This window comes from Nipponia nippon, unplaced genomic scaffold (assembly GCF_047370975.1).
Source record: "Nipponia nippon isolate SJK-2023a ecotype South Korea unplaced genomic scaffold, ASM4737097v1 scaffold_4, whole genome shotgun sequence".
NCBI classification, from domain to species: Eukaryota; Metazoa; Chordata; class Aves; order Pelecaniformes; family Threskiornithidae; genus Nipponia; species Nipponia nippon.
Genome location: NW_028262358.1, coordinates 18,710,869 through 18,734,878, shown reverse-complemented (window position 1 = coordinate 18,734,878; position 24,010 = coordinate 18,710,869). Strand labels below are relative to the sequence as shown.

Below are 24,010 nucleotides of genomic sequence, written 5' to 3'. Positions count from 1 at the left end.
ATAAGTCATTGCAACAGGCAGACCTTCGGTGCGACCCAGTGCAGCTCATCCTTTGTTCTGCCCTACCTCGTTACTGCAGCTGGCTTGTTTCTGTGTTAGCTATTCTGTGGAGGTCTCCTGTGGTTAGGGGATGTATGATCAGTGGTGTGCCTGACCCTCCTCAGCACACTGCTAGGCAATGCCCTTAGCCCAGGTAACTGCAACACCACATTTGCCTCTTAATCCACAGCAACACTATTACAGGCACAGCAGTGATGTTGAATTAAGGTTTGTCCAGCTGAGAGCAGAGTTTAGCTTTCAATCAATAGCAGCCTTTTTATTTTTCTTAATTGGTGTGTGTTGAACAGGGAGCACTGTGGCTCACGATGGCAGGATGCGTCAGGAAGGTGAAGCTGGAGCGGGAGGGAGGAACGCAAGTACAGCCAAAGGGAAAGATGTGGTGCTGTGGCAGGAACAGAAGCAGGGCTGGGATTTTACTGTAGGGTTACGGTGAACTGATTGGGAGGCAGCTCTACAAAGAGTCATCTCCTGCCTCTTAACCCTCAGTGGCCCTGTGCCTGCATTCAGGATCATGCTGGGTCAGCAGGGAAATCTGTGAAAAGTGGCCGTGGCCGTGACCATGACCAGACCACCGTACTGAGCAGCAGCCTGCAGTCAGGCTGGCTTACACTGCCCGTGAACTCCCACCTCGGGCTTCCAATTTTGCGCAAAAATGTCTGACTAGGTTCTTTACATACGTCTGCATATGGCTACATCTGTACTACTCACCCTCAGCTTCTTCTGGGGGCTTGCTCTTCCATAAAAATGCTGAGCAATTATAAAAAGAAATTTAGAGACAAATGCATGTACAGGGTGCTCTCCTGCCACCTCTCAAATTAATTTCCCATCTTGCCTTTTGGATAAGCAGTACTTCTGTGGTAAGACCATTCTCTAGAGAATGAACTGGTTTGAACTTGAACTTCTCTTTTATTTTGAATATGTAATGAAGTCTTCAGTGGGCCAGGGAAAGCAAGTGATGATAGCTTTGTCCTGGGGGCATGAGTTCAGGCAGAGCGCTTGACTTGCAGCCCATATGGTTGCCTTCACTGCTGGACTCATAGATACACTGAGAAGAGACCACGTGCCTCCTTAGGCTCCCTCTTCTTTCCCCCTCCAGCTAAAACTGAAAAGTCTTGAGGAAAATGCCACAATGCCTCATCATAATTTCTCAGTGAAACAGGGCACTGCTTCTGGACAGACTTATAGTTAAATCTGTAGTTTCTCTATTTGTCATGCAATTTAAGCACTAGCAAACAATGTGGCTTGCACGTTTTGTGTAGTGGTAACTACGGGCATAACTGTGTTTTGCAACAATAAGTGGTAGTTTCTGGTGTTTTATGACTGCTGTATTCTTGCCTTTGAAGGAAGAGGAGCTAATTGGAGACTTCCTTTCCTTCCGGTTGAGAAGGCCCAGATTTCCAAAGCACTTCACCCACCATACTTATGTCCTCTGTAAGCTCTTTCAGAAACCCAGTGCGCTTAGTTCAGGCTCCACACAGCATCCTTCAAGGGAACAGCCATTCCACCACTGACTTCAGGAGTCACGTTCTTCCAGAGCTCTTCTGAGGATCTGGTCTTGCAGTTCCCTACCACTGGCCCCCTCCTGCCTTTGCTTCAGCTTCTGTTTGTCCCCTGCCTTTCCTTGGCTCACACCCAATGCTGTGCAAAGAGCCTGTGCTCTGTGCCCTGCATCCTTTTGAAGTGTGCCCATGCTGCCTCTTTTCCTCAAGCACGCAGAGAGGTGGCTGCACTCAGAAGCACAAACTTCTTGCTAAAACCTGTCCCACCGTTTCTAACCGCAGTGCATGCAGCAAGGAGGACTGCTGCCATTTCAGCCAGCGGCACTGGTGTCAGTTCAGTGGGAATTCACCTTGCATTTGCTGTGTGGTTTCTGCAGAGGGACAGTTGCTGAGCGGCCCCTTTTCCATGGGGAAAAGTCACACGCTCCATGTTGCTTTCCAGTTATTGCCCTCTAAGCCTGTGGGGAGTACACCCCACTGGAAGCAGAGCTTAGTGTGTTGTGAGTGGGGATTACAGTGGGAGTGTTTCACTTCAGCTTTTGTTCTCTCTGGTAGCCACAAAATTGTGTGTATGCACAGTCAAGGCATATTGGTTGGGGCTGACTTCAGATCACGTCTTTTCTGGTTTTAGACAAAATTATTGGTTTCTCTCAGCAAGGAACCTGCTTAATGACTCAACTCACCCCCGTTTGCTTACTGGGGAGTTGAACATCTTGGTGGGCAACAGGATATCTGCTGAGGCATCTAATGGGCTGACTTTTCAGCCGGTCTCCTTAACACCTAGCAGGATCCATGATGCACTTAAGAGCTTAATTGTCCTGGCACAGAGCAGAGCACCACCCCTTTCCTCAGGGATCCCATAAGAGACACAGCTGCCTTCCCATTAGTTTCAGGCTCATGTTTCTATATGGTGGTTACCCCCATGGCAGCTATGCACTGTAGCACATCCATCAGAGCCCAGCCACCCTGCCGGGGGCAACTAAGACTTCAGCAGCCTCAGAAATCATGGGGGAACAAAAATACCCATTCCTTTATGCTGTTGGTTTTCTGGGATGACTATTGGTAAGTCAGACACACACAAGGGCACAGGCCAAGTTCAGAGCTTTGTCATGCAAGTTACTCTTTCCTGCTTGTGGGAGGTTTTGAATTCATCCAGGTGAGGGAGGCAAACTGCTGTCAGGGAAACAGAGGCAGGGAGAAGATAAAGCTGGAATAGATGTAGAGGGGAAGGGAGAAGGGCTGAGAGCTGCTGCTTCACTGTATGGTGACCAACCACTGCTGCTGGTGGCCACCACTTCTTAGGTCTGCTCCCATGTTATGGGTAAATCTCTTATCGCAAATCCCAGAAGTCCTGGGATAGGCGTGGATGGCTGCGTGAAAGCATCTGTCAAGGAAGATGTGTGCCCAGGCTGCTTTCCCTGGTGTCAGCGGTGCTGTGGGAGCATGATCTGTCCACCAGCCTGGAGCAGCAATGTTGTGTTGCATCTTGTCCTGACAGGAAAACTTCTTAGAGGGGTTTGATCACCGTGAAGCCATTTCAGCAAACTGACAGCATTTGCTAACGCTGAGCTCTCGCAACCGTGCGAGTCATGAGTCACGTTGTGCGCTGGTCTCATTTTTGTGCAGCATGTCAAATCAATTGGGGAGAAGAAATGCCAGGCCCTGCTTAAGGAAGAGCTGCTGTATTATTTTTTTTACTCAGATGCTTTTTCTCCCTTTTATCTCTTAATTTTCTTAGGCGCATGGTGACTTTCCTGTTTAAGGCTGATTGCTCTTTCAAAACAGAGCCTTACCCAGTTGGGGTGTGCCAAGGGTTACTCACAGGGGATGCTCGGGCCATTGCTACCTGAGCACTCAGATATCCCAGACCAATAGCAGACACAGGTAGGAGAATGGTTCACATTTCTGTGTGCAAGGCCAAACTCTGAAGTGTTTCCCCTTCACTGCCCAAGCAAGACTCTCAAGGAATGCAAGGAAAATTCTCCCTGAATTAAAAATAAGTCAGCCAGACCTGTGGGATTTTGCAGCCAGAGATTAAGCCCTCTTTCTATAGCTTCCTCACCAAAAGTGATGAAAAGCAGCCCAGGCTGATCTGTGTTAAGCCTGCATGGAAACACAAAAGGCTTGGAGAGTAAAACATTCCCAGACCCAGTGCTGAGCTGAGGTACAGACCCTGCTCCACTTTGCTTGGAAACCTCTGTGTCTCTGCCCTACTGTCCCCCAGGAAACTGCATGATTTCGCAGGCAGGCTCAGACCCCTCTCTGAAAGGTGTTGGTAGCATTAAAGAAACGCAAATGAAAACTCAGTGAGCACCCAGCCACAAGTCCCCATCCCTAGGAACAGCTGAGCAGACTAAAGAAGAGATGCCTCAGTATCTCCTCTTGTTTTGTTGGTGGCAGGCAACAAATCATCAGGGCTCAAGAGAAATAGTTTTCAGCAGTAGAAAAGGTAGGCAAGCAAAGATCTTCAAGGGAACACAAAGGTTTTCAAAGGCCTTCAAGCAGGAACACACTGCTGGCAAAGGATGGGTACCCACACTGCTCTTTGTATTTTCTTTCTTCCAGGAACTTCAGAGAAATCCTTATTTGGTCCTGGATGGAGTTAGCAGATTTGATATCATGCAAGGAGAAATAGGTAAGGTCACATTCCGGTTTTGGAAAAGATTGGCACAAAGCAATAACCTGTCATTGATTTGCTATATGTTCTGCATGCTTGGTGGGAAGACGTGGACCATGGTAGCTGCAGTAAACAATTAGTGCAAGTTAATCCAAACCCACACAAATTCACACACACCTTATTGCAGATATTTAATAGGATTTGCAAGTGCAGAAGGTCTAATCCCTGTTACTTATATACAGCACCTGCCCTCTATGTATATAAGGACAAGCATAGAAAGGGAGGTCCAACTGAGATCAGGCAGATGCTTCAAGTACAAGGGTCAAACACAGTTCTGGGGCAAGCAGGCACTCCAACATGTGTAACACTGAATTTTATTTTCATCCTGTCTCCATCTGGTGACTCTCATGTTTTCTTTTCTATGGATATTTCTGTCCGTCTTCTCTGATATTTACCCAGGCATGTGTCTGCACCCTGTATTGGTTCCATCTTTTTCTCCTAGTCCATAACCATGTTTGTCTTTGGGAGCAGCTCTGCTCCCATATAGAAAGAAATGTCTTCCCATCTCTCACCCCACTGAGAGGTTTGAAGATTTCCTGAACAATGTTCTAGACTGCAAGTCTCAACATGACCACAAAAGATAGGAGGAGCATAAAAGTGGAAAAGGATGGCTGGGTGGCATCAGCGTTCCCAGGGGGCATTGCTGGTGAAGACTGGGTAGTGTTTCAGCATTTTGGGGGAGAGAAGGGAGACAGAAGAACGCTGGTTTCTTTTAACAAGCTGGTTCTTAGATGTCTTGGATGTTGCAGTCCACTCTCCTAAAGAGTTAGTTATGGTCCACAACAGTGAGTAACTGACTGAATGCACTGAATTCTTCCCTCCCTTGAGGTTGCTGCTGGATGCTGGCTGCCCTGGGCTCCCTGACACAGCAGAAGCAGTTTTTGGAAAATGTTTTACCAAGGGACCAAGGATTCCAGGACAATTATGCTGGGATTTTTCATTTCCGGGTATGTATTCTCTGCTGTATTGGTACTGCTCAGGCTTGGCTGGTTGGATTATATACGGGTGCAAACTGCAGTCCCAGATCTCGACATCCTTGAATGTTTTGGTTCTTCAGTCCTGACTCCCAGTTTAGAATTTTGCAGAAAATCCCAAATTTTCTAATGATTCCTTGCGCTCCAGGTGGTGCAATCACACTTCAGGGAATTTGAAGCCCTTTTCTGAAAGGTACAACTCCAGAGGTACAGATACCAGCTGTTCAGATGGATTTGTGTACATATATCTTTTAGATGGCATTCTGGTGTCTGCTTTGATTTGGACAGTTTGTTATGGCTGTCAATACACCTGTGTTCTTTGTCTATTTGGACTCATTTTCTGTTTCCCCATATACTTCACCTTACCCTTTTAGATCATGGAAATGGCTTGAAATTACAAATCCTTGGAGACAAATCAGAGGAACAGACTTCTGGTATTTTGAAAAGAGATTTGTTTCAGAGAGAGGAGCAAGGCTTTTTAGTAAATCTTACTTTCCACCAAGTCTTGAAATTCTCTGAATCTCCCAGGAGGGTGACTGGGATAGTAACTGGCAGGCCCTGCTTGCTTATATCTGAGTCGACCAAATATCTTGTGGGATTAGAAACACTTGCAGTACCATTAAGCTCCAGAAGCTGAACTGGATGTAGCGAGAATCAGTACATACTTGGCCATTCATCATCCCCCTTTTTTCACAAATCCGTTTTGTTATACGCAGTTCAGTACCAAGCGAAGAGCTCTGGCAGTGAGACTTCTTTGACCTCCTGGAGCTCTCGTGGAGCAGCACCAGGAGGATTATCTCGTGGGCAGTCTAAATTTTGCTCTGTTTCTTTGCTCCTCGGAATACCAGATGTTTCTGTCTTGGCCCATTTCCAGCATGCAGAGGTGCACTGTATGAGATAAACCAGCTGAAGGGACACCAGTCCGCTTAAAACACATTAAAAGGATGCAAGCTAGATTGTCTTTCATGAGAGCTTTGAAAAGATTAGTTAGGAGCAATCCTTAAATCTTAAGCAGTATAAATACCTTACAGTATTTGAAAATGTTTCCCTGTCATCTCATCTGCAAATCAATGCAACTGTTTCTGTCTTTCCTTGAGCAATAAACCCCTGAGAAAGCTACTCGGAATGGAAATGCTTCTCGGCAATGCCTTTCAATTATTCCATCAAAGATATTTTACTGCCATCCACAGGCTAAGCCACCAGTCCTCAGTTCAGTGAAGAATCGCAAACAAGGCATATCATATGCTAATATACAAATTTTAGCTTCTAACTTTTTTTCACCTTTTTGGGTCTGGAGCATGTTGCCTCTCAGGAATACAAAGGACTGCTCCAGTCTTCCTACACAACGCTGGCTGTTCGTCTGCAAGAGTTAAGGGTGTTAATCACTTCATCAGCTGTAGTTAAGATGGGTGACGTTTTTATCTAGGGAATAATTACAATGACGTTCTTTCACCAGGAATTAAGTTAGTCCTGTGTTTGCATAGGAATCACTTTCTCTGCCACAGAAACTCTGATGCCTGTGAGGCGGGCTGTGCCACGAGTTGTGACAGCGAGCAGCAGCAGCTCAGCCTGGGAAAAAAACAGAAATATTCTGCAGGGAGTACAGGGCTTATGGCACAGTGCATCTACTCAAAACAGGGGCAATCTGTGCTGAGAATTAATGTCCCTGCTCTCAGGAATAAACTGATGAAATCTTTAAAGGCCATAAGCAGTCAAGACCTCAGTTTCAGGACGCATCCAAAAGGTGCCTTTTAACACCATGCAAAAGAGAATGGTTGAAAGGATTTTCGCCTTGCTCACTTCCAGAACTGGATTTCTCTAAGATCCCTGTCAAGGGAGGGAAAAAAGGAGGCAAAATAATGACACAGTATTCCCCCTCTGACCAGCAGCACCCTAGGCATGTTGTTGTCATCTTGCAACTGTCCATTTCTTTTTCCTTCTCTTCTAAGCCCAGGAAAATAAAGTCCTGATTTAAAAGGCTTACCACAACAGTGGAAGTGAAGAACTTCCCTCTTTGCAGCCTGCCTAAATAGGGTTTCTTTTTTCATTTACTGTCACGTTCTCAGCTGCAGTACTTTAAATCTTGAGGGTATAAAAAGATTTAATGAAGCCAGACTCTCAAGGCAAAAAGTGAGGGCATTGGCCCTCTCTGAAGGCATATAGGGGAGAATGGCTTCTCCTGTACCACTTTTGCACTCCTAGAGCATCCTAGGACTTTCCATGAGGTTTCTCATTCCCATTGTGGCTTTTCCTGTCCTTGTGAGCTCAGATGAGACCACGACCTGAAAGTCTGCAGCAGTCAGGACAAAGCAGCTCTCTTTATCCAGCTGAAAAAAAATACAGTACTGTGTTCAGAAAGCCTCCAAGCTTGAGCTCCCTATCAAAGATGGCCAACGAACTTGGCTTTTGGAAAAATGTCACTCGGTGGGTTTGGACTGAATTAATCCCCACAGCCAGTTCCATATTGTTCTCCTTGTTTACGGGTTGTGTTTGCACATGAAACACCATGGGGAGGTGTGGCTGGTTGTCACACTTTTTATCCATACAGACCTGCTGCCAGGTGTTGACTAGTGACAGGAGGGCATGTCAAGTGACTGAAAGAACAGCTCCTTTCAGACTTTCCTTTTGCCTGTCTCTCTTTTGGGCAGAGGACTGCCAGTGGCAGGCTTTTCCTCCAACCCCATCCTGCCAAAGTCAAGCAGAAGGTTCAAACCCCTCCTGGAGCTCAGTTCAGAGAGTCCAACCCTGTCACCTCCTGCCACCACTAACATAGGAAGTGAGAGGCTGGGGTGAGGCAGAACGTAAGTAGGATCAAACCTGCTCTCGGCTTAGCAGACTGTAAGCTGCTTTGCTGCTGGGCAGATCTGGTCTTGTGCTTTTCTAACAGAACAGCTCATTTTGGAGTTTTTCATTGACCAAACTTGTTGAAATAAAATCATGCTAGACTAAATCTATTGCTGGCATACTTCCACTGGAGTCCTTAGCATTCCTGCAAATAAGAGCTTGGCCTCTTATGATTGTGAATCATGCTAAGCTACATTAATCTGCTAATGACTCTGGAAATAGCTCCTTTAGTTCATCCCCACAGATCCCTTTCCCTATCTTCTCCCTTGAAAGGTTTCATCAGCTGGATCAGCTGGAGAAACACCTGCTCTGTCCACATGCTGGAGAGACTGCCTGTGTCCTCCTCATCTATCAAGGAGATGGATAACACCTCAAAAGAGTCTTTAGTCACTACACTGTCCCTGTCCCTGTCCAAGACAGAGTCTTAATTGAAACACAAAGGAAAGAAAATCTAGAGGCTGGATCTTGACAGAGGCTCTCTGGCCAGGAGCTGTGCTGCAGGGGAAAATACAAGTGCAGCTGAGGAGTGCGGCTCACTGAACCATCTGCGTGATTGTTCTTTATCATCTTGAATGCTTGCTGTCGCCCAATAATATTAGCATATTTCCCATGTTGAATCTTTCCTCCCACTGATTGCAGGACTATTTGTATTCCCAAATGACTTCCCCTGCCACTGGGAAATCCAGCCACTTGGTAGCTTGTTTAACAATGTGGACCATTAGCCTGAAGCAGTTCAGGAGAGAACTTGCACATATCCATGCTTTAGATTAATTCCTGTGCTATTTCAGGAGGCTGTTGCTTGGCATGAATATTAGCTCTTAAAAGAGGCTCATTCTTTTCTCTCTCTTCTGGTTTTTTTTTCTGGTTTTTTTTTTTTTTTTTTATTTCCAGTTCTGGCAACATGGAGACTGGGTGGATGTAGTGATAGATGACCGGCTGCCATTCCTAAACGGAAGATACCTGTCTGTATACCCTCGAACATCAAATGAATTCTGGCCATCCTTGCTGGAAAAAGCATATGCCAAGTAAATATACCTGGTCTCTTCTTCTGCCCAGTGCTGAATGCTTTCTACAAGGGATTTCACCCTCTGCTTTATGCAAAGCACATGGGGAGGAATTCAGGCTAACAGCTGTGTACGTTGTGCTGCGCTTATGAAAGGAACTGTGGCTGCATGCAAAAACAGGGCCAATATAACCTGGAGATTTTGGTTTCCAGGCTGAAGACCTAAATGTACCCGGTCCAACTCTGGGATGTTAATGCCTGAGAAGTAACATGAACAGGGCAATGTCTGGTGACGCAAATGGGGCTTGGCATCTCCTTACTTTAAGCAAACTTCTTTGCTTCTGTTTTCCTTTCCGTATTTTCCTCTTTAAAACTGCAGACTCTAAGCAGGGATTACCTCTGTTTACAATCACTTATCAGAGATCATGCGGATATTTGGAGGAGGCAATGACAGGAAGCGTGAAGAACATGCCCAGGCACAACACATGCACTCCCATGAGTCTCTGGTCAGCTCTCACTTCACAGAGAGAGCTCTGACTCTTGGCTGAGGTCCCCAGGATGCTGCAGGCTTAATAATGATTAATAAAGAGATAATAATTTTTAAAAATCCTCTGAGGAGTGAAGGGATCAGAGTGTGGTCCCTTAGCATTGTAACACTGCCCATTATTAAATGCGCTGAAGAGAAATTCCTGTGCTAGCAGTAGTACGAAGGGCTGGAACTTGGTGCACATGCCCTACATCAAGCTGGTGTAACATTTGCAATGCTGTAAGGAGGAGCTGAAGAAGAGAGCTAATTATTTTGGCAGATTTGGTCAGGAATAAGCAAATGTTAAAACAGCATCTGAGCAACTCAGAAATAGAATGCATTTTGCCCTGAGACATCTCAGAAAAGTTGACTCAGGATTCAGTGTCAATTTGCTGCATAAGATTTTAATTACAAAGCAAACCAAACCTCTATTAAATTAAAGTTGCAAGTGATGCTGTTTATGAGATTCCCATTTGAGAAGTTTTTCCCCAGTGCCCATGACAAATTCTTTTCATCAGCGTAGGACAAGGACAACCCTTCAAAATGCAATTAGCAGCAGACTTCATTTGATTACATTCATTAAATACAGTGTGTATGGTGGGGTTTAACAGCATACTCTACCTGCTCTAAGTACGGCATGTTCCAGCTTATTTGCTGTCTCAATAAAAAGCACACGATAAAAACAACAAGGACTGTGTTGGCAATATTAAATTATTATCCTATTATTGCACTCTAGCAGAGTGAATTGGGAACAGTGCTGAAAACTTGTTTCTGTCTTGCCTTGGAAGCATGGGCAAATACTTTCTCCTCTCTCTTCTTCCTATTTCTCATTTGCAAAAGGATACTGGCCAGTTTTGTGAAGAGTCATGGCAAAGTATGATGTAGAAAACTGACAGTTCAGCTCCATTTGAGCCGAGACATCCATTTGGACTTGTCACCCTTCCTGTTCAGAAGAAGGAAACTGGATACTTCAAGATGAGATGCAGCTCATCTCCCTAAAATGTCTGCATTGGCATGAGATGCACCTTATTATTTTCCACTGTCTGTAAATGACTCTAGACAGCTGCCTCAGATGTGAGTGAACACATAGGAAAAAGTCCCTCTGCCTCACTCATTCCACAGGACATGTGTTGTGTCTGGCCATGTATTTCAATCAAGTTTCCTTTCATGACCTCGCTCCAATGTCTACACACCCCAGGCTCACTGCCTCAATGCACACATCCATTTTGGAAACCATCACTGTACATTGTTTATTAAAACACAGTGTAAGGACTAATTAACTTCTTTTTTTCCCCTCCCAGGTTACGGGGCTCCTACCAGAACTTGCATGGAGGCTACCTTTCTGATGCTTTAGTAGACCTCACAGGTGGAGTCCAAGTGCAGTTTTCATTGAAGGATCCCCCTTCTGATTTGGAGGAGATACTGAAAGCAGCTGACAAATCGAAGTGTCTGATGGGGTGTAGCACCTCAGGCCAGGTGAGCTGCAGGGCCAGGAGCATGCCTTTCTTGGTTTACTATGTTTGCATAAAGGTAACTCTTTGGAGTGAAAAAGGAAGTCTATAATCGCTCCGTGTAATAGTTACAGCTTATGGATGCCTGGAGAGATCTTGGGAGCAGAAAGTAGATATGGTTGTGCAGTAAGTAATGTAAAGGCTTTTGGGTAGGTGTAGATAGATTGGACTGTCAGAGAGGGGTCTGTGGCTTCTCTCCTGGCTAATTCCACTGCGACGGTCGTATCCTCTTGCAGCAGGGCTGATTTGGGCCTCATAGCTTTTCGATTGATTCTAGCAAGGCCAAAATGCACCTTTTTTCTGTGAGAGGGTGCTGTCATCACATTGTCATTTGTAGGCTACTGATATTAATGCTGGGAAGTTGCAAAAGGCTTTGTGATGCTCAGCAAGTATCTTGCTAAAAAGCTGCCAAGGCTTCCCTTACAGCAGGTAATGGAAGACTGCAAAGTGTGTGGCATTGCTCCTGTAGTGCCTGGTTCATCAGGACACAAAGCTCAGCTGTTGCAAACAAGCCATGGACTAGCCCCTCAGCTAAGGTGGCTGACACTGGGCTGTGGGTGGCAGGGGAATTCTGGGGCTCTAATCCTCCAGTGACCCAGTCCAGGTCATTGTGCAGTTGCAGCAGCTCTGGACCATTGAAGAACTTGCAAATATGTGAAGACCTGTAGTTTTGTTAAATTTACTGGGCTACATAAGGCTGCAGTGGGAACAGCAGTCACGTTCCTCTGGAGCCACTATATCTGAGATACTGCTGGAGTCAAAACCAAGTCTCTCTTTCTGCTATACCAAATGATAGTTTTGGGAGTTGATGGCCATGTATTTGCAGTGTGGCAGAGAGCTAAAAGCTGTGCTTTCTCCCTTCTGCAGCTGGGGAGGAACGTAGAGCTGAGGAATGGGATTGTGCAGGGTCATGCCTACACTGTCACAGGAGCTGTGAAGGTAAGATCAAGTACCTGTTCCTGCCTGGTGATCTTGTACTGGTGATCCACTACAGGGCAGTCACACTGCTGTTCCATTCAGATTAATTTTAATTAGCTTCACGCTCAGGAGGGACTGTTGAAAACACATAGTTCAAATTCCAAGAGATGGAAGGATTCTGGCACAATGGGAAGACGGAGGATATCTGAATCCTATAATTTTTTTTCTAATGAAAAAATGCAACTTAAATTCACTTTTGTTTTGGGACACTTCAACAGCAAATACAGCATTTCTGGGGATTCTCATTCAATGCTGACTCTTAAAAAATTCACTTTTCTGTTTCAAATCAGAATAGAAGCACTGGCTGCAATTCTGGGATTTGTCATATGATGCAAATTGACATTTGTTTGGCTCAGTCACAAGCTGCTAAAAATCACTGTGTGACAAGTAAATAACTTGCTGGTTCACGAACAGCATTTCTCCATCTTTTAAAGCTGTTCTATTCATGCAGAACTTCTCCTGGCTAGATATTAATATTGCTGGTCTGAAAACAGGACCAATTTATCACACAGATCAAAAGAAATGAGGGATTTTTTACAACAGGAAGTCAGAACATGGCTTACCCCAGTAAGCTTTAGTGCACACAGGGAGTGTTAACAGTGAGCAAGGCCAAGAAGGAAACCAAACAGTGGCTATGTTCTCAAGCAAGACAGGTACAACACATTTTAATCTAGGAATGTAAAGTACTTTGGAAAGGGGACATTGTTTTCCCTAAGCTATTTTCTCCCTTCTCCCCTCTCTTTAATGGTTTCCCGTACGAGCCTGGCTTTGGTTTATAGCCCCTCATGCCGTGGCATGTTTGGTGCCATCATCATAGTCAGTGAGCTGCTTCTCGGAGGACGCTTGCTTGTAGCCAAGAGGCTCCGAAATGGAAGGATGGGTGCTGCCAGGCTCCAGAGAAGGTCCCAGCTGGCTCTCCCCAAGACAGGAGTGGAAGCATCCCAAATCCTGATGGAGAGGAAGCAGGCTGTTTCAGCTTCCTTCTGCTCATGATGTGTGCAGAGGGGAGAAATGGTCTTTGCCCTGCCTTACAGGAGTGCCAAGGCACAAATAATTTTCTGTGGGGAAATTATTTGAGGCTGGCCAGGGGCTGGGCCTTTGCCTGGGAAGAGACTGCCATGGCATTTGTTTCCAACACTGCCTGTGTGCATAAGGAGAGTCAGAAACCAAAAGGTTTGCTTCTCCTTTCCATTTCCACCATTTCAGCTTCACTGGTGAAAATGAGTTGCTTCTGGCTTAAAGCAGTGACAGCAAGAGGAGAAAAGCACCAAAGCTCCAGCTGTTGAGAACCACAATACTGTAGATCTGGAGACACAGATTCTGTTTATCATCATTTCTCCGTGCTGACTGTTGATATTCAGTCCAGGCAGTCTGGTGGCCTGGTTCCTTGAAGTCTCTGCCTTTGCTGACTCACAGCATCAGATGTGCAGGATTAGGCACTGGACTTTCCCAAGGCTGTTGAAGTCATGCAGTGTGGCAGGAATGCTGCTGCTTCTGTCTGTGTCAGCTATTCACTGTGCTTGGGAAAGCAAAATGGCCACAGTTTTCTCCCCTATGTCATTCCTTTACAATGTAGCAAAAGGCACTGATTTTTAGTTGCGGTCAAATAAGATCAGAAGTTAAACCAGGCCTCCAAGGTATAGAAGAAGATCCATTTTATTACTCATCTCTTCACTGAATATCACAATCGTGAAAAGCTGTGACAGAGTTTATTTTTCTTTCGTCTTTTCTACAGATACGCTACAAGAAAGGCTGGAAACATATAATCAGGATCTGGAATCCATGGGGCCATGGGGAGTGGAAGGGGCCCTGGAGTGATGAGTATGGTCTTAAAGCTTTAATCTCATAAGGAGAATCACTCTTTTATAGGCTTATTGTAAAGGACCTCTGCCTTGCACCCATTATAATGAAGCAGACATTTCTAAATCAATTCATTATAAGCGTTATTTCCATCTGCAAAGCAACTGCCCACAGAAATTCAGTCCAGGGAAAACTAATGCAGCATTGGTTTTATATGTGCTCCTCACTAGGCCTAGCTCAGGTATTCCTTTTGTCTATGTCTACATTTTTCCCAGTGGGTAATTCCAGATAACTCACAGATGAAAGAGCTGTTATTACGTGGAGTAAGCTCTGGCCATGCCCCTAGACACTGGTTGGCTGCTTCTATTGAATTCTCCTGCAGCAATCATGCATCCACCTTCCTGCTCCTTCTTCCCCTCCCATGAGTCTGAATCTGGAAAGAGGATGGTTAGCAGAGGCCATGAGAGTAGGGCAGCATTTCTATGCAGCGTTGAACACAGAGAGACAAAAAGGGTCCTTGGTTATTGCAAAGTGCCACTGGATGGCTTGAACTGATCTTTTGGATCCTGCGTGCAGCTTTGGAGATGCAAGGACTACTCTGCTGCTGTGTGCATAAGCTAACTTCTCTTTCCTAAGGAAAGGAATGATACAGAGGAAGACTGCAACAGTGTTTTTGAAATAAATAGATGTTAGTTTTCCTGGTGGAATTGCATCAGTATTTTCCTGACTAGAGAGATGTTCAGGTGTCACTCTTATGTGATTTAATAGCATCCAACCTCTCCCTGTTGCTAGGATCACTCATAACTTCTCTGCTGAGAAAAATCAGGCTAGTGTGTTGCATCTGGATGGGCTGGCGGGTGGTGCAGACATGTTTAAGTCTGGGATAATAGCTATCTGCTCAGACAGCATCCTCCCATTTTTTGGAAGGGTGAACTGTAATCCTAACTGTAATTGAAATGTCAGTAGAGCACGTTCACAGGTAAGCTGCATAAATCAATAAATTATTGATTCATGCTCTGTTTATTTGTCTTACACTCTGCAGAAAGTACAATTATCACTTAATTATAAACATGCTGCTTGGAAACAACACATTTGGCTGGTTAATGTGCTCTCTACATGTCAATGTAATATCAGCATTTCAGAGTGCTATGCCTTGGTACCTCACTAACCTCTCCAGCACGGGGACAGGGGACCGGGGCTTGGAGGACAGAGGCACAATTCCCCATCCCAGGGTAGGCATCTCAGGCACAGCAAAAGCACAGAGCTCTGTTTACTGGCCTTGGCTATGAAGGTATTGGGCCCAGTCCTGTTCCCAGCATGCAGTTTTCTCACCCCTCCTGATCCCTCATGACTTGATGGCCTGGTTAGAGGAATGGGCTGGCTAGAGAGATGGAAAATTGTGCCTCACATCTGCTTGTTGATTTTTTCCTGTTTGTAGCTCTCCTCAGTGGGACCATGTTGAGCCTAAACTCAGAGAAGCCCTCCTCAGAAATAAGAATGATGGAGAATTCTGGTATTTCCCTATTGATCCTTCTGTCTACCACGTTTTCTGTTCGCGTTCATTATGAAAAAAGAGTCATTTAGGCAGTTCTCTGCTCTTAGGGATGTCTCAAGGCACCCTGTGTTAGCTGTGTGCAAACAGCAAATTGGAGGTTGTCCTGACCCCATGGTTTCAGAGGAAACAAGACCTGAAGAAATGGAGCTGGCCAAGATTAAGTAACAAGCTGGTGAAAAAAATGAAAAGTGAGAGAAGTAAAAATACAGCTCCCTGAGACCTAATCATTTTGTTACACTGCCCTTCCCCATAAAGTACCTATCTCGAACCTTGGACTAGCTGGTGCTTGGAGGGGACATGTGGCTGAGCAGGTCATAGAGCTTGTGCACTCTACTGCTCTGCAGGTGCTTGTGGTTTTCCACTGCCTCTGGTTACTCTCAGATCTAGTTTAGCCATATGTGAGCCATCCTTTAGAAAACCTATTATTGCTCAAAAAGTGCACGCTTGCCCCATGAGGCTCTGAGGAAAGCAGGGTAACAGCAGCCTGGTGTGAGATAGACACTGCAGGCTTGAGTAAAGAATGAGTGTGGGGCAGGACGCTGCAGAGGGACAAAGCAAGGTGCGGTGGCAGAGATGTGCTGGAGATAGCAGGGCACCACCTAGGTACTACTGAACATGCCTTGTAATTTCCCTGGGGCTTTAGGTGCAGTTATGGCAGCCCAAATGCATTGAGAGCTGACCTCTTCTGCAAGGTATCAGCAAGCTCAGCTACAGCCTGCAGTGCTCTCTGTAATCCCCTTTTAAAGACATGGGGGGTGAATGTACCTGACCAGTGTCTCAAACTGAAAGGTGAGATTTTTCTCCTTCTCTGTAGGATGTCCTGTGAAAACTTCCAAGAGCAGTTTTCCTGGCTGTATATATGTAATAGCACCCCAACATTTCTGGACTTTGGAGATCAGCCCTGCACGTGGTCGATGAATAAGCACATCAATTTGTGGAGTCCAGTCCTTGCCACAGGCAGGAACAACTATTCCTCAGGTAATGAACGCTCACTGCAGTCACCCAGTCGTCTCCTCCTGTCCACTGGTGCTTACAGTGAAACATTCACTCTGACCACCGAATTGCAGAAATATTGATTGCTAGTTGTTAATACCTGCCCTTTCCCATTACAGCACCTATCAGCTAAAGAAGCAGAAACAAAGCAGCAGCACTGGCTGCTGAATTAAAACAGGACACTTTTAGGATTTAGAAACCCTAAACTCTTTAAATCGAAATGTGCTTGTCTATCTTCTTTCAGCCAGTTGCAGTAGGTGTTACTGGGGACCTCACCAGAAAGTCTGGTCTGACAAGTATGTAGCTGGTTTTACAGAGTAAGAAATACTCTGAAAGTAAATGGATATGAAATGAAAGAGTTGTGCTACAAAGCTCTATTTTTGAAGGCAGAAAGACCTTTGAGCAGATAAGACCATTGGGTTTACTGCCTATGCAAGGACTCTTCTGGCATTGTGAGCTCCGATTATTAGAAGTATTTTTAAAATTTTTGTCTTGTCTTATCTTACTTTTCAACAGCTGCATCACTATTTGGGCTCTGTGTTTTTAATCTAAGATGGCAGCTGTGGTCCTTGAAAGGAGCTTCTTTCTTCTGCAACACTGATCCCTGACTTAGCAGCAAACAGGTTTCTGCTTACAGGTTTCAGCCGCCTCCTCATAACCTTGATCACCATGTCTCAAGGGGTGATAATAAAGCAATGCCTGTGCCCCTGTACACCACGGGCACTGAAACTGAGTGAGGAGGTGCAAGGGCTGAACTGAGACCATGTGGGCAGAGCCGTTTTCCTTGAAGCTGTGTTTTGCCACCAGCCCTCTAGTAGACTTTCTGTCCAGGTGCAATCTTGGGCTAAACTGCAGCTTTCAAGGCCACCCAACACAACTACATGGCTTAATGTCTAGACTGATTTAAGCAGATGCTGCCATCTCAGTTCTTTTTCCCCAGTTTGGGCATTTTACTGCTTTGTTATCAGTGATGCTTCCTGTTAACAAAAACCTTGGCCAAGAAGAAGCCTTTTCCCTCTGGCGCTCAACACTCTGTCTTGTCCATCACAAACACTAACAGGAAGGAAGGGCAGGATAGCTTTGGATCATTTTGTCTTTTTCTTTTACGTGTTTATGATCTCCAAGCCATAGTCCTTTTCAGCTCATCCACTGTGTCAGGCGGCTGATTGAGAATCACTGCTTTTCTGCCTCAGGGAAAGTGTGCCATGTAGGTGAAGCAGAGGTAGGGGGGGTGAGAAGTCTGCATGACTTTTATGACTTTGCCAGAGATTTCTAGAGTGATTAATGGGCAATTAGTTTAACTCCAGATGCCTCAGTTCCTACTGGTAATGTAGAGACTACAGTGCTCTGTTGTATTGAAAGCATCTTGGAGCAGTAACTACCTATTCCTCTGGGTCCATATAAGCAAGATCTTACACAATAGACTACTACTGGGACATCTATGTGGCTACTATTAATCTATTAACAATTTCTCAGCAGGTGCAGTTTCAAGGAACCCTCAGTATTTCTTCAAAGTGCCAGATTATGACCCCAAAACCTATAATGTAGTCATTTCACTCATGCAAAAACATCCTGAGGATATGCAGGATGCAAAAAAGATTGGCTTTTTGATCACCATGGTAAGCACAATCAGGTATCATGTAGGCACTGCTGTTTTCTGTGTGGCTTATTATACCTGTACATGGAAATGAAAGACTGAATTGCCTTTTGGGCTGTAAAAGGAGAGCAGTCAGTATTTGGAGTGAACTTCTCAATGCCTTCTACCTTAGAACATCACAGGAAAAGTAGAGTTAGGCAGGCTTAGTTTCCTTTATTCAAGTCTTAAGAGAGGAATGGTTGAACTTTCAGTTCTCTAGCATCCCAGAATAACCCTGGGAAACCCAGGGGGTCCACAGGTAACAAGAGATGCTAGGGCAATATCCTTTGTGCCCAGCAGTACTGGTGACATGCCTTACTGGCCCAGCACAAGGCATGACAGCCAATACTAACCACAGCACTTGAGCAGTAGTCCAGGTCTAGTAGGGAACAGAATGGCCTCTTGTTCCCCAAAATGGGCTTGTTTTACTCATCTCGCATCTTCTACCACAGAAATGCCATGTAAAACCCATTTGCAAAATATATGGAAGGCTTTGCTCAAGACCAGTGCAGAGACCATTCACTCAGATACCTGGGACCTCCACCACAATTTCCCTGTTCTTTTTTTTTTTTCTCTTAGTGACTGTCCAGGGAGGTGCCATTTCAAGGGCAGTTATTATCAGAGCATTACCAGGCTTACTGAAAGTGCAATTGCTAGTGCGGATGGATGCTAGCCTTTTCCAAAGGGATTTTGTTGTAGGCTGAGGGTGGGTAGGAGGGGGTTGTTCTTAACCTGAAGAACAAAAGGAAGCAGAGATTGGTATGACCCTAACTTCACATTCTCCTGATCACTGGAGAGGTTTGCTCTAGTCCCAGACTTTGAATAATTGATTCCATAAGTCTAACAGCTCCTCATAAAGGAAGAGCATGGCTTCGTAGCTCATAAAAAACAGTGTCTGAGAAATAAAAGACGTAATAAAAAAAGCATCCCTCCAGCAAGTGGAATTCACTATCCCTATGCAAGCAGATCCTCTGCCTGGTGCAGATAGCACTGCAGCACTCCATGGGCTGAGCTGCCGCTCCTGGAAAATGGGGAACTCACTGCTTCCAGCATCCTCATCAGCTGTCCCCCAACAGTCACCAGACATGGAGGTCCCTGCATGCTCTTGTATGATGCATGCCCACCTTGATTAGTTACTCATTTTGACAGAAAAGACCCTTACCAGGAGGTGATGGCATAGGTCTTGGGTCACTTGAAAAGAGGTTGTTTAATCAGGAAGTAGACTAGAAGACAGCTCTATTCTTACTTTATGTTTAAAATTTCTTTCTTCCCGTCCAGTTGATGCTCAGGTGTCTTCACTTAGTTTTTCTCTCTCTTGGTATATTCCCAAGGATGGATGAAATTCAATGAGACATGGCCTCAGGGGGCTGTCAGTCCATGGCTCACCTCAGGCTCAGTTTGAGCTTCTGAGCCCAGGTGATCTCCTATGCAGGAGCTGAAGGACAAGGCCAGAACAGGCCATTACTAGGGGCACCGGATTACTGTGGAGCACCTGGTGAATGAGGGAAAGGGTACTGTCATGCTGCTCTGTCACACCATAGCTTTTAGTAATGTAATGTTATTGGTACAATCCACACAGCAGATTATACAGAAAATATTCCCCCATGGACACAGCCTAAGTATTTTAACATGAGAGCTGGTCTACCAGCTGCTCACAGCCAGCCTAGCCTCCTGCCCTGGTAGCAGCAACAGCCAAGTCCAGGAGCTAAAACCAAGACAGGTGTACAGTGCTATTCACTTGGTTTATTCCCAGCATCTAGCCTCAGTGCTTGAGGGCAATCAGAGGTGACACCTTTGCGTAAAAGTTTACAAGGGGTTTTCTTTATGCAAGGAGAGTGCAATTGCTAAGATTCACGTGGCCTCACTCTTCCTCCCTCAACCACTTTCACTGCCATTATTCATTAGCAGCATCATTCATTGTTCAGTACCTTTTGAGATGCCTCAAACTGTTGCTGTGAAGTAAAAAGGGTATTATCCCTTGGCAGGATGAGAGAGGAATGCAGTGCAGGCAAGGATGCAAACCAGAATGGACATATCTGATAGCTCTAGGAAGCCTTTGATTAAATACAGACGTGGAGCACTAATTCATGGCTGTGAGGGAAGTTTAATGTTGTGTGATAGAGCTGAGCAATGTATAGAGGCTGATTCTTATCTCACACTGGTTTTGATTCCATTGAGATATTAATCTGCTTCTGCTTTTTACCAGAAGGAATGTGAAATGAGACCCAAAAGTAAAAAAAGGATTACACTATTTATTTCTTTGCAGCACTGCCCATTTCTATCTGCTCAAGATCTGACCCATAATACTTGGCAGTCTACATACCTCCCAGCCATCTGTAACAGTAGTCATCTTTTTTCTTTCTCCCAAAATAGCAGTTTTATGTTATTTTCTCCCAAAGGCATGGCTCATAAATAACTCTGCCACGCTGTATAACCATTCTAAATGGAATTTATACACGCTGATGTATTTTGGAGAATATGTTTAGTAAGGGTTTTTTATTATGCTATCTTTACATGTCATCATAGTAATAGCTGTAGCATTACATTTGTTTCATCTCAGCAAAAATACTGGAATAACAGAAGAAAGATCAGAATGTTCTATTTTCTTGTGACACTTGCTGGAAGGTTTGGGTTGTGATTCTTGAAGCATTGCCATCTGGGTGAGATGTTTAGTGAGCTCTCTGACCGCTCTGAGTCATGCTAGGTCTCAGGGAAGTTTTACTAACAGTATTCATCCTTGATTCCTTCATGAACTCCGGTCTGCTTAACGTTAATTGAAGTTCTCTTCAAATCCACTTCCATACATTTTGCCTTCTGTTTCTTTCTATTCTTCCACCCTTGTGCATTTTTGATGTGTCCTTGAACAAAGTCTGTCACCTGGATGGGCTTTTCATGCCCCTGGGGAGGTTTAGGCATGTTAGATGTAGTGTATATTTAGAGAGCTGTGGGAATGTAAGGTTGCTGTGGGTGCACTTGCTGATATACTTTGGTTCCTGACATGGAGGGGAGCTAGCCAGCTATATTTTTCTTTCAGGACAACTCCAAAGTTCTGAAACAAAATTTTTGCCTGACTCGAGATGTGACCAGCTACTTTATCTTGAGCCCAGGAACCTATGCTGTTGTTCCTTCTACAGCAGAGGACCAAGAATTTGAATTTCTCTTACGAATCTTCGTGAGGAATGAAGACTACAATGAGTAAGATAATAAGTACTCCTTATAGGCCCCCGACTTACAGTGTGCCAGGATTTAACAATTTAATGTCAAGATAACTAATGTGGCAATTTGATTTTAACATACTCTAGAAGCATGTTGGGAAGACACAGCCGAGTATTAAGCACTATGTTGGGGAAGATCAGATGTATAGTCAGATCCATAGGGGTGGCCACTGTAGAACAGGGCAATAGCTCATTTGCAGCCACCAAGGGTCTCAGCTTTGATGCAAAGAGCCACACAAGTGAGCAATAATTGTGAGATATGCCCTGCCAGATTGTGGGGAAATCTCTCTTTAGTGAAAGGAGGACTGAGAGCTTGTTTTTCTTAACAGCTGTTATGTAGTTTCTTCTGTTGTGCTGGCTGGATGCCAGACAGATCAGGTCCCATTCTGCTCAGAGTGGGACTTAGAGAAGCAAAGAGCAGTGAACGGCCTTGATCCTTTCACCCAGCCATCTCATAGACAGGCTGGTAGGGCTCCCTGTGGGTATGAGAGGGGCCTTGAAGATAAGTTTGGCAGAAAAATTATATCTTAGTTCATGCAAAGGCAGTTATTATCGCATTTTCATATAAATATCTGGGTGTGCTTTATGTAAAGAGCAAGGCCCAGCATTCAGCCCTACCAAGTGACCATCAAGTATCAGATGTGTGGTGGCTTTCCTTTGGTAAGCTTTATAGTGGAGGTGATTGCAGCTCTTATTTCATAGGCCCCTATCTTAATAATGAGATTGTTTTCTAGGCTTTGGCCCCTGGTAAAAATAGCCCAGAACCAACTAAGGCAACTCCTTAGTTATGGAAAACAAATAGAAGTCTGTGCTTTGGGCTGGACTGCCTTCAGCATGATGAATCATGCATAAGGCAGCTCAGCCTTGGGAGGTAGGTCTTTCCAGGAGAGCCTGCGACCCTCACACACCCTCCTGAGCTAGGCCAAGTGTGGGGATCCCCTTCCTGTGGGTCTCTGCACCTCTATAATAGCACAGATGCTATAAAAATAGCATCTGGCTTGGCTAATTTCTTTACCAAAAGCATAACTCAGGTATTGAATGTTGCTACTAAGTGAGTCTCAGAAGGAATGGTGACCCCGGCTCAATTTCAGGCAGTCCGCAGACATTTAAAAGATGTTGCCTTTTAATAGCCCAGATGCTATTTTTATTCCTGACTATTAAACTGGGCAAACAGAAAGCAGGTGAAAATTTTATGTAGCTCAAGGCAGGGCAGCCTTGCCTTCTGTGTGGTGAGGTTAGCTCAGAGTGAGACAAGTTACCCTTTCTCTGCTGCTCATGCCAGCAGGGCTGGCTTGAGGAAGTCAATGGCCCCAGAGCAACCAGAGAATCAGACTTGCTCATGTCTGCTTGCACAGAGAGACCCAGGACTGGTGCAACAAGCTTGACTGAACTGGGACAAACTGGGAGGTGTGAGTGCTGAGCATCTTGTGGGGCCACGGGTTGGGCGAGTGCTCCTGTTGGTGCCTGCCTTCTGCCACATCTGTAAAGTAAGGCTCTGAAAATGCCCGTTCTCTCCCAGTTTGACTCTTGTAACTCTTTTCTAGGAACTTAAACTTCCCGCCCAATCCAGTGCTGCCGATGGTAAGAGTCTGTGAAAACTGATGTAGATACTGGTGGTGGTGAATGGTTCCCAGGGACCTGACTATTCGGTAGTCACCTCTACTGACTCTTCTTCTTCTTTCCCTACATACCAGACACCACTCTGCTCTTCTGTCCTTTCACCATCCAGTACCTGTCCAGAGTTTGACTCTGGCACCCTGCGACCTTGCTGAGAGAGCAGGTGACCAGCCTAGGGTACCTCTCTGGAGAGACGGGAGTGACAACAAAGCCCTTCCTCTTCACATATGTCTCTTTCAGAACCTGATTTTTGAAGGAAACAGATCTTATACAGTCCCTCTGTCGGCCTGTCCATCTGTCCTTTTCACCTCTCCACCTTTAACACCTTGAGCAGGGGGGAGAGCATTTCAAAGATATTAAATTCTTGCAATGTCTGTAAAATGGATACGTATCTAAGGAGGAGAGAGGGGGAAACTTTGATGAAAAATTCACAGCTTGGGTTTGACCTCTTTTAAAAAGACCTCACACCTAAGAGAGGGGTCATACATGCCTTCCCCATGGGAATGGCTTCATTTAAGTGCTTGCACCGTATAAAGCACAGGAGTCCATAGAGGTGAGGCCCAAAGCGGGTTCCTTCTGTTTTTTATCAGGATATCTTCACAGACATAAGAGAAATTACACTTCAAAACTGATTGCGCCTCTAGTTCAACCCACATTTCAGCCTGTCTAGCCCAGCTACCATCCCTTGCTGGACTTCCTCGCTGTGAACTGTGCAAATTGCCAGAGCTGGTCCAGTCCATGCTGCTGTCTCACTGGTTCTGTGCAAAGCCCTGCTGCTGAGAGGCTGCTATTTATAGCAGTGCAAACTCAGTGCAGGTCTTTGAAGCCAAAGGTGTAAAGCTGCTTCAGGAGAAGAGACAAGAGTCCTTTCCTTGTGATTCATTTTCCAGCCTGCAATTAAGCCCCATTAGAGGGGTAGTGTAAATGGTGGCTTATTATCTCTTTCCAATGACAAGCCGTCAGTTTACTTGGCTGTTGTTGTTAGCCACTGTTTTGACTTTGACGAATTATGGTACCCACACTTTCTGCTCTTGTTCAGGTATCTGGGCTTCACTGGTGTGAATTATCTCACACAGAGCTGAAGGCATTAGGGCTCAGGCTTAGATTTTGGGGGGAAACTTT

The 24,010-nt window shown here is 45.2% G+C and overlaps 1 protein-coding gene across 1 annotated transcript in view; it reads left to right on the top strand.

Moving 5' to 3' along the window:
* CAPN13 (calpain 13) overlaps nucleotides 1-24,010 on the top strand; it is a 68,077-nt gene that overhangs the window by 28,972 nt on the left and 15,095 nt on the right. The window contains exons 10-20 of the mRNA XM_087776125.1: nucleotides 4,125-4,194; nucleotides 5,065-5,183; nucleotides 8,946-9,079; nucleotides 10,885-11,059; nucleotides 11,962-12,033; nucleotides 13,808-13,893; nucleotides 15,311-15,385; nucleotides 16,242-16,405; nucleotides 17,900-18,039; nucleotides 21,091-21,251; nucleotides 22,816-22,852. Coding sequence (XP_087632251.1) covers nucleotides 4,125-4,194; nucleotides 5,065-5,183; nucleotides 8,946-9,079; nucleotides 10,885-11,059; nucleotides 11,962-12,033; nucleotides 13,808-13,893; nucleotides 15,311-15,385; nucleotides 16,242-16,405; nucleotides 17,900-18,039; nucleotides 21,091-21,251; nucleotides 22,816-22,852 — 1,233 coding nt within the window. The remainder of the gene's footprint in view (nucleotides 1-4,124; nucleotides 4,195-5,064; nucleotides 5,184-8,945; nucleotides 9,080-10,884; nucleotides 11,060-11,961; nucleotides 12,034-13,807; nucleotides 13,894-15,310; nucleotides 15,386-16,241; nucleotides 16,406-17,899; nucleotides 18,040-21,090; nucleotides 21,252-22,815; nucleotides 22,853-24,010) is intronic.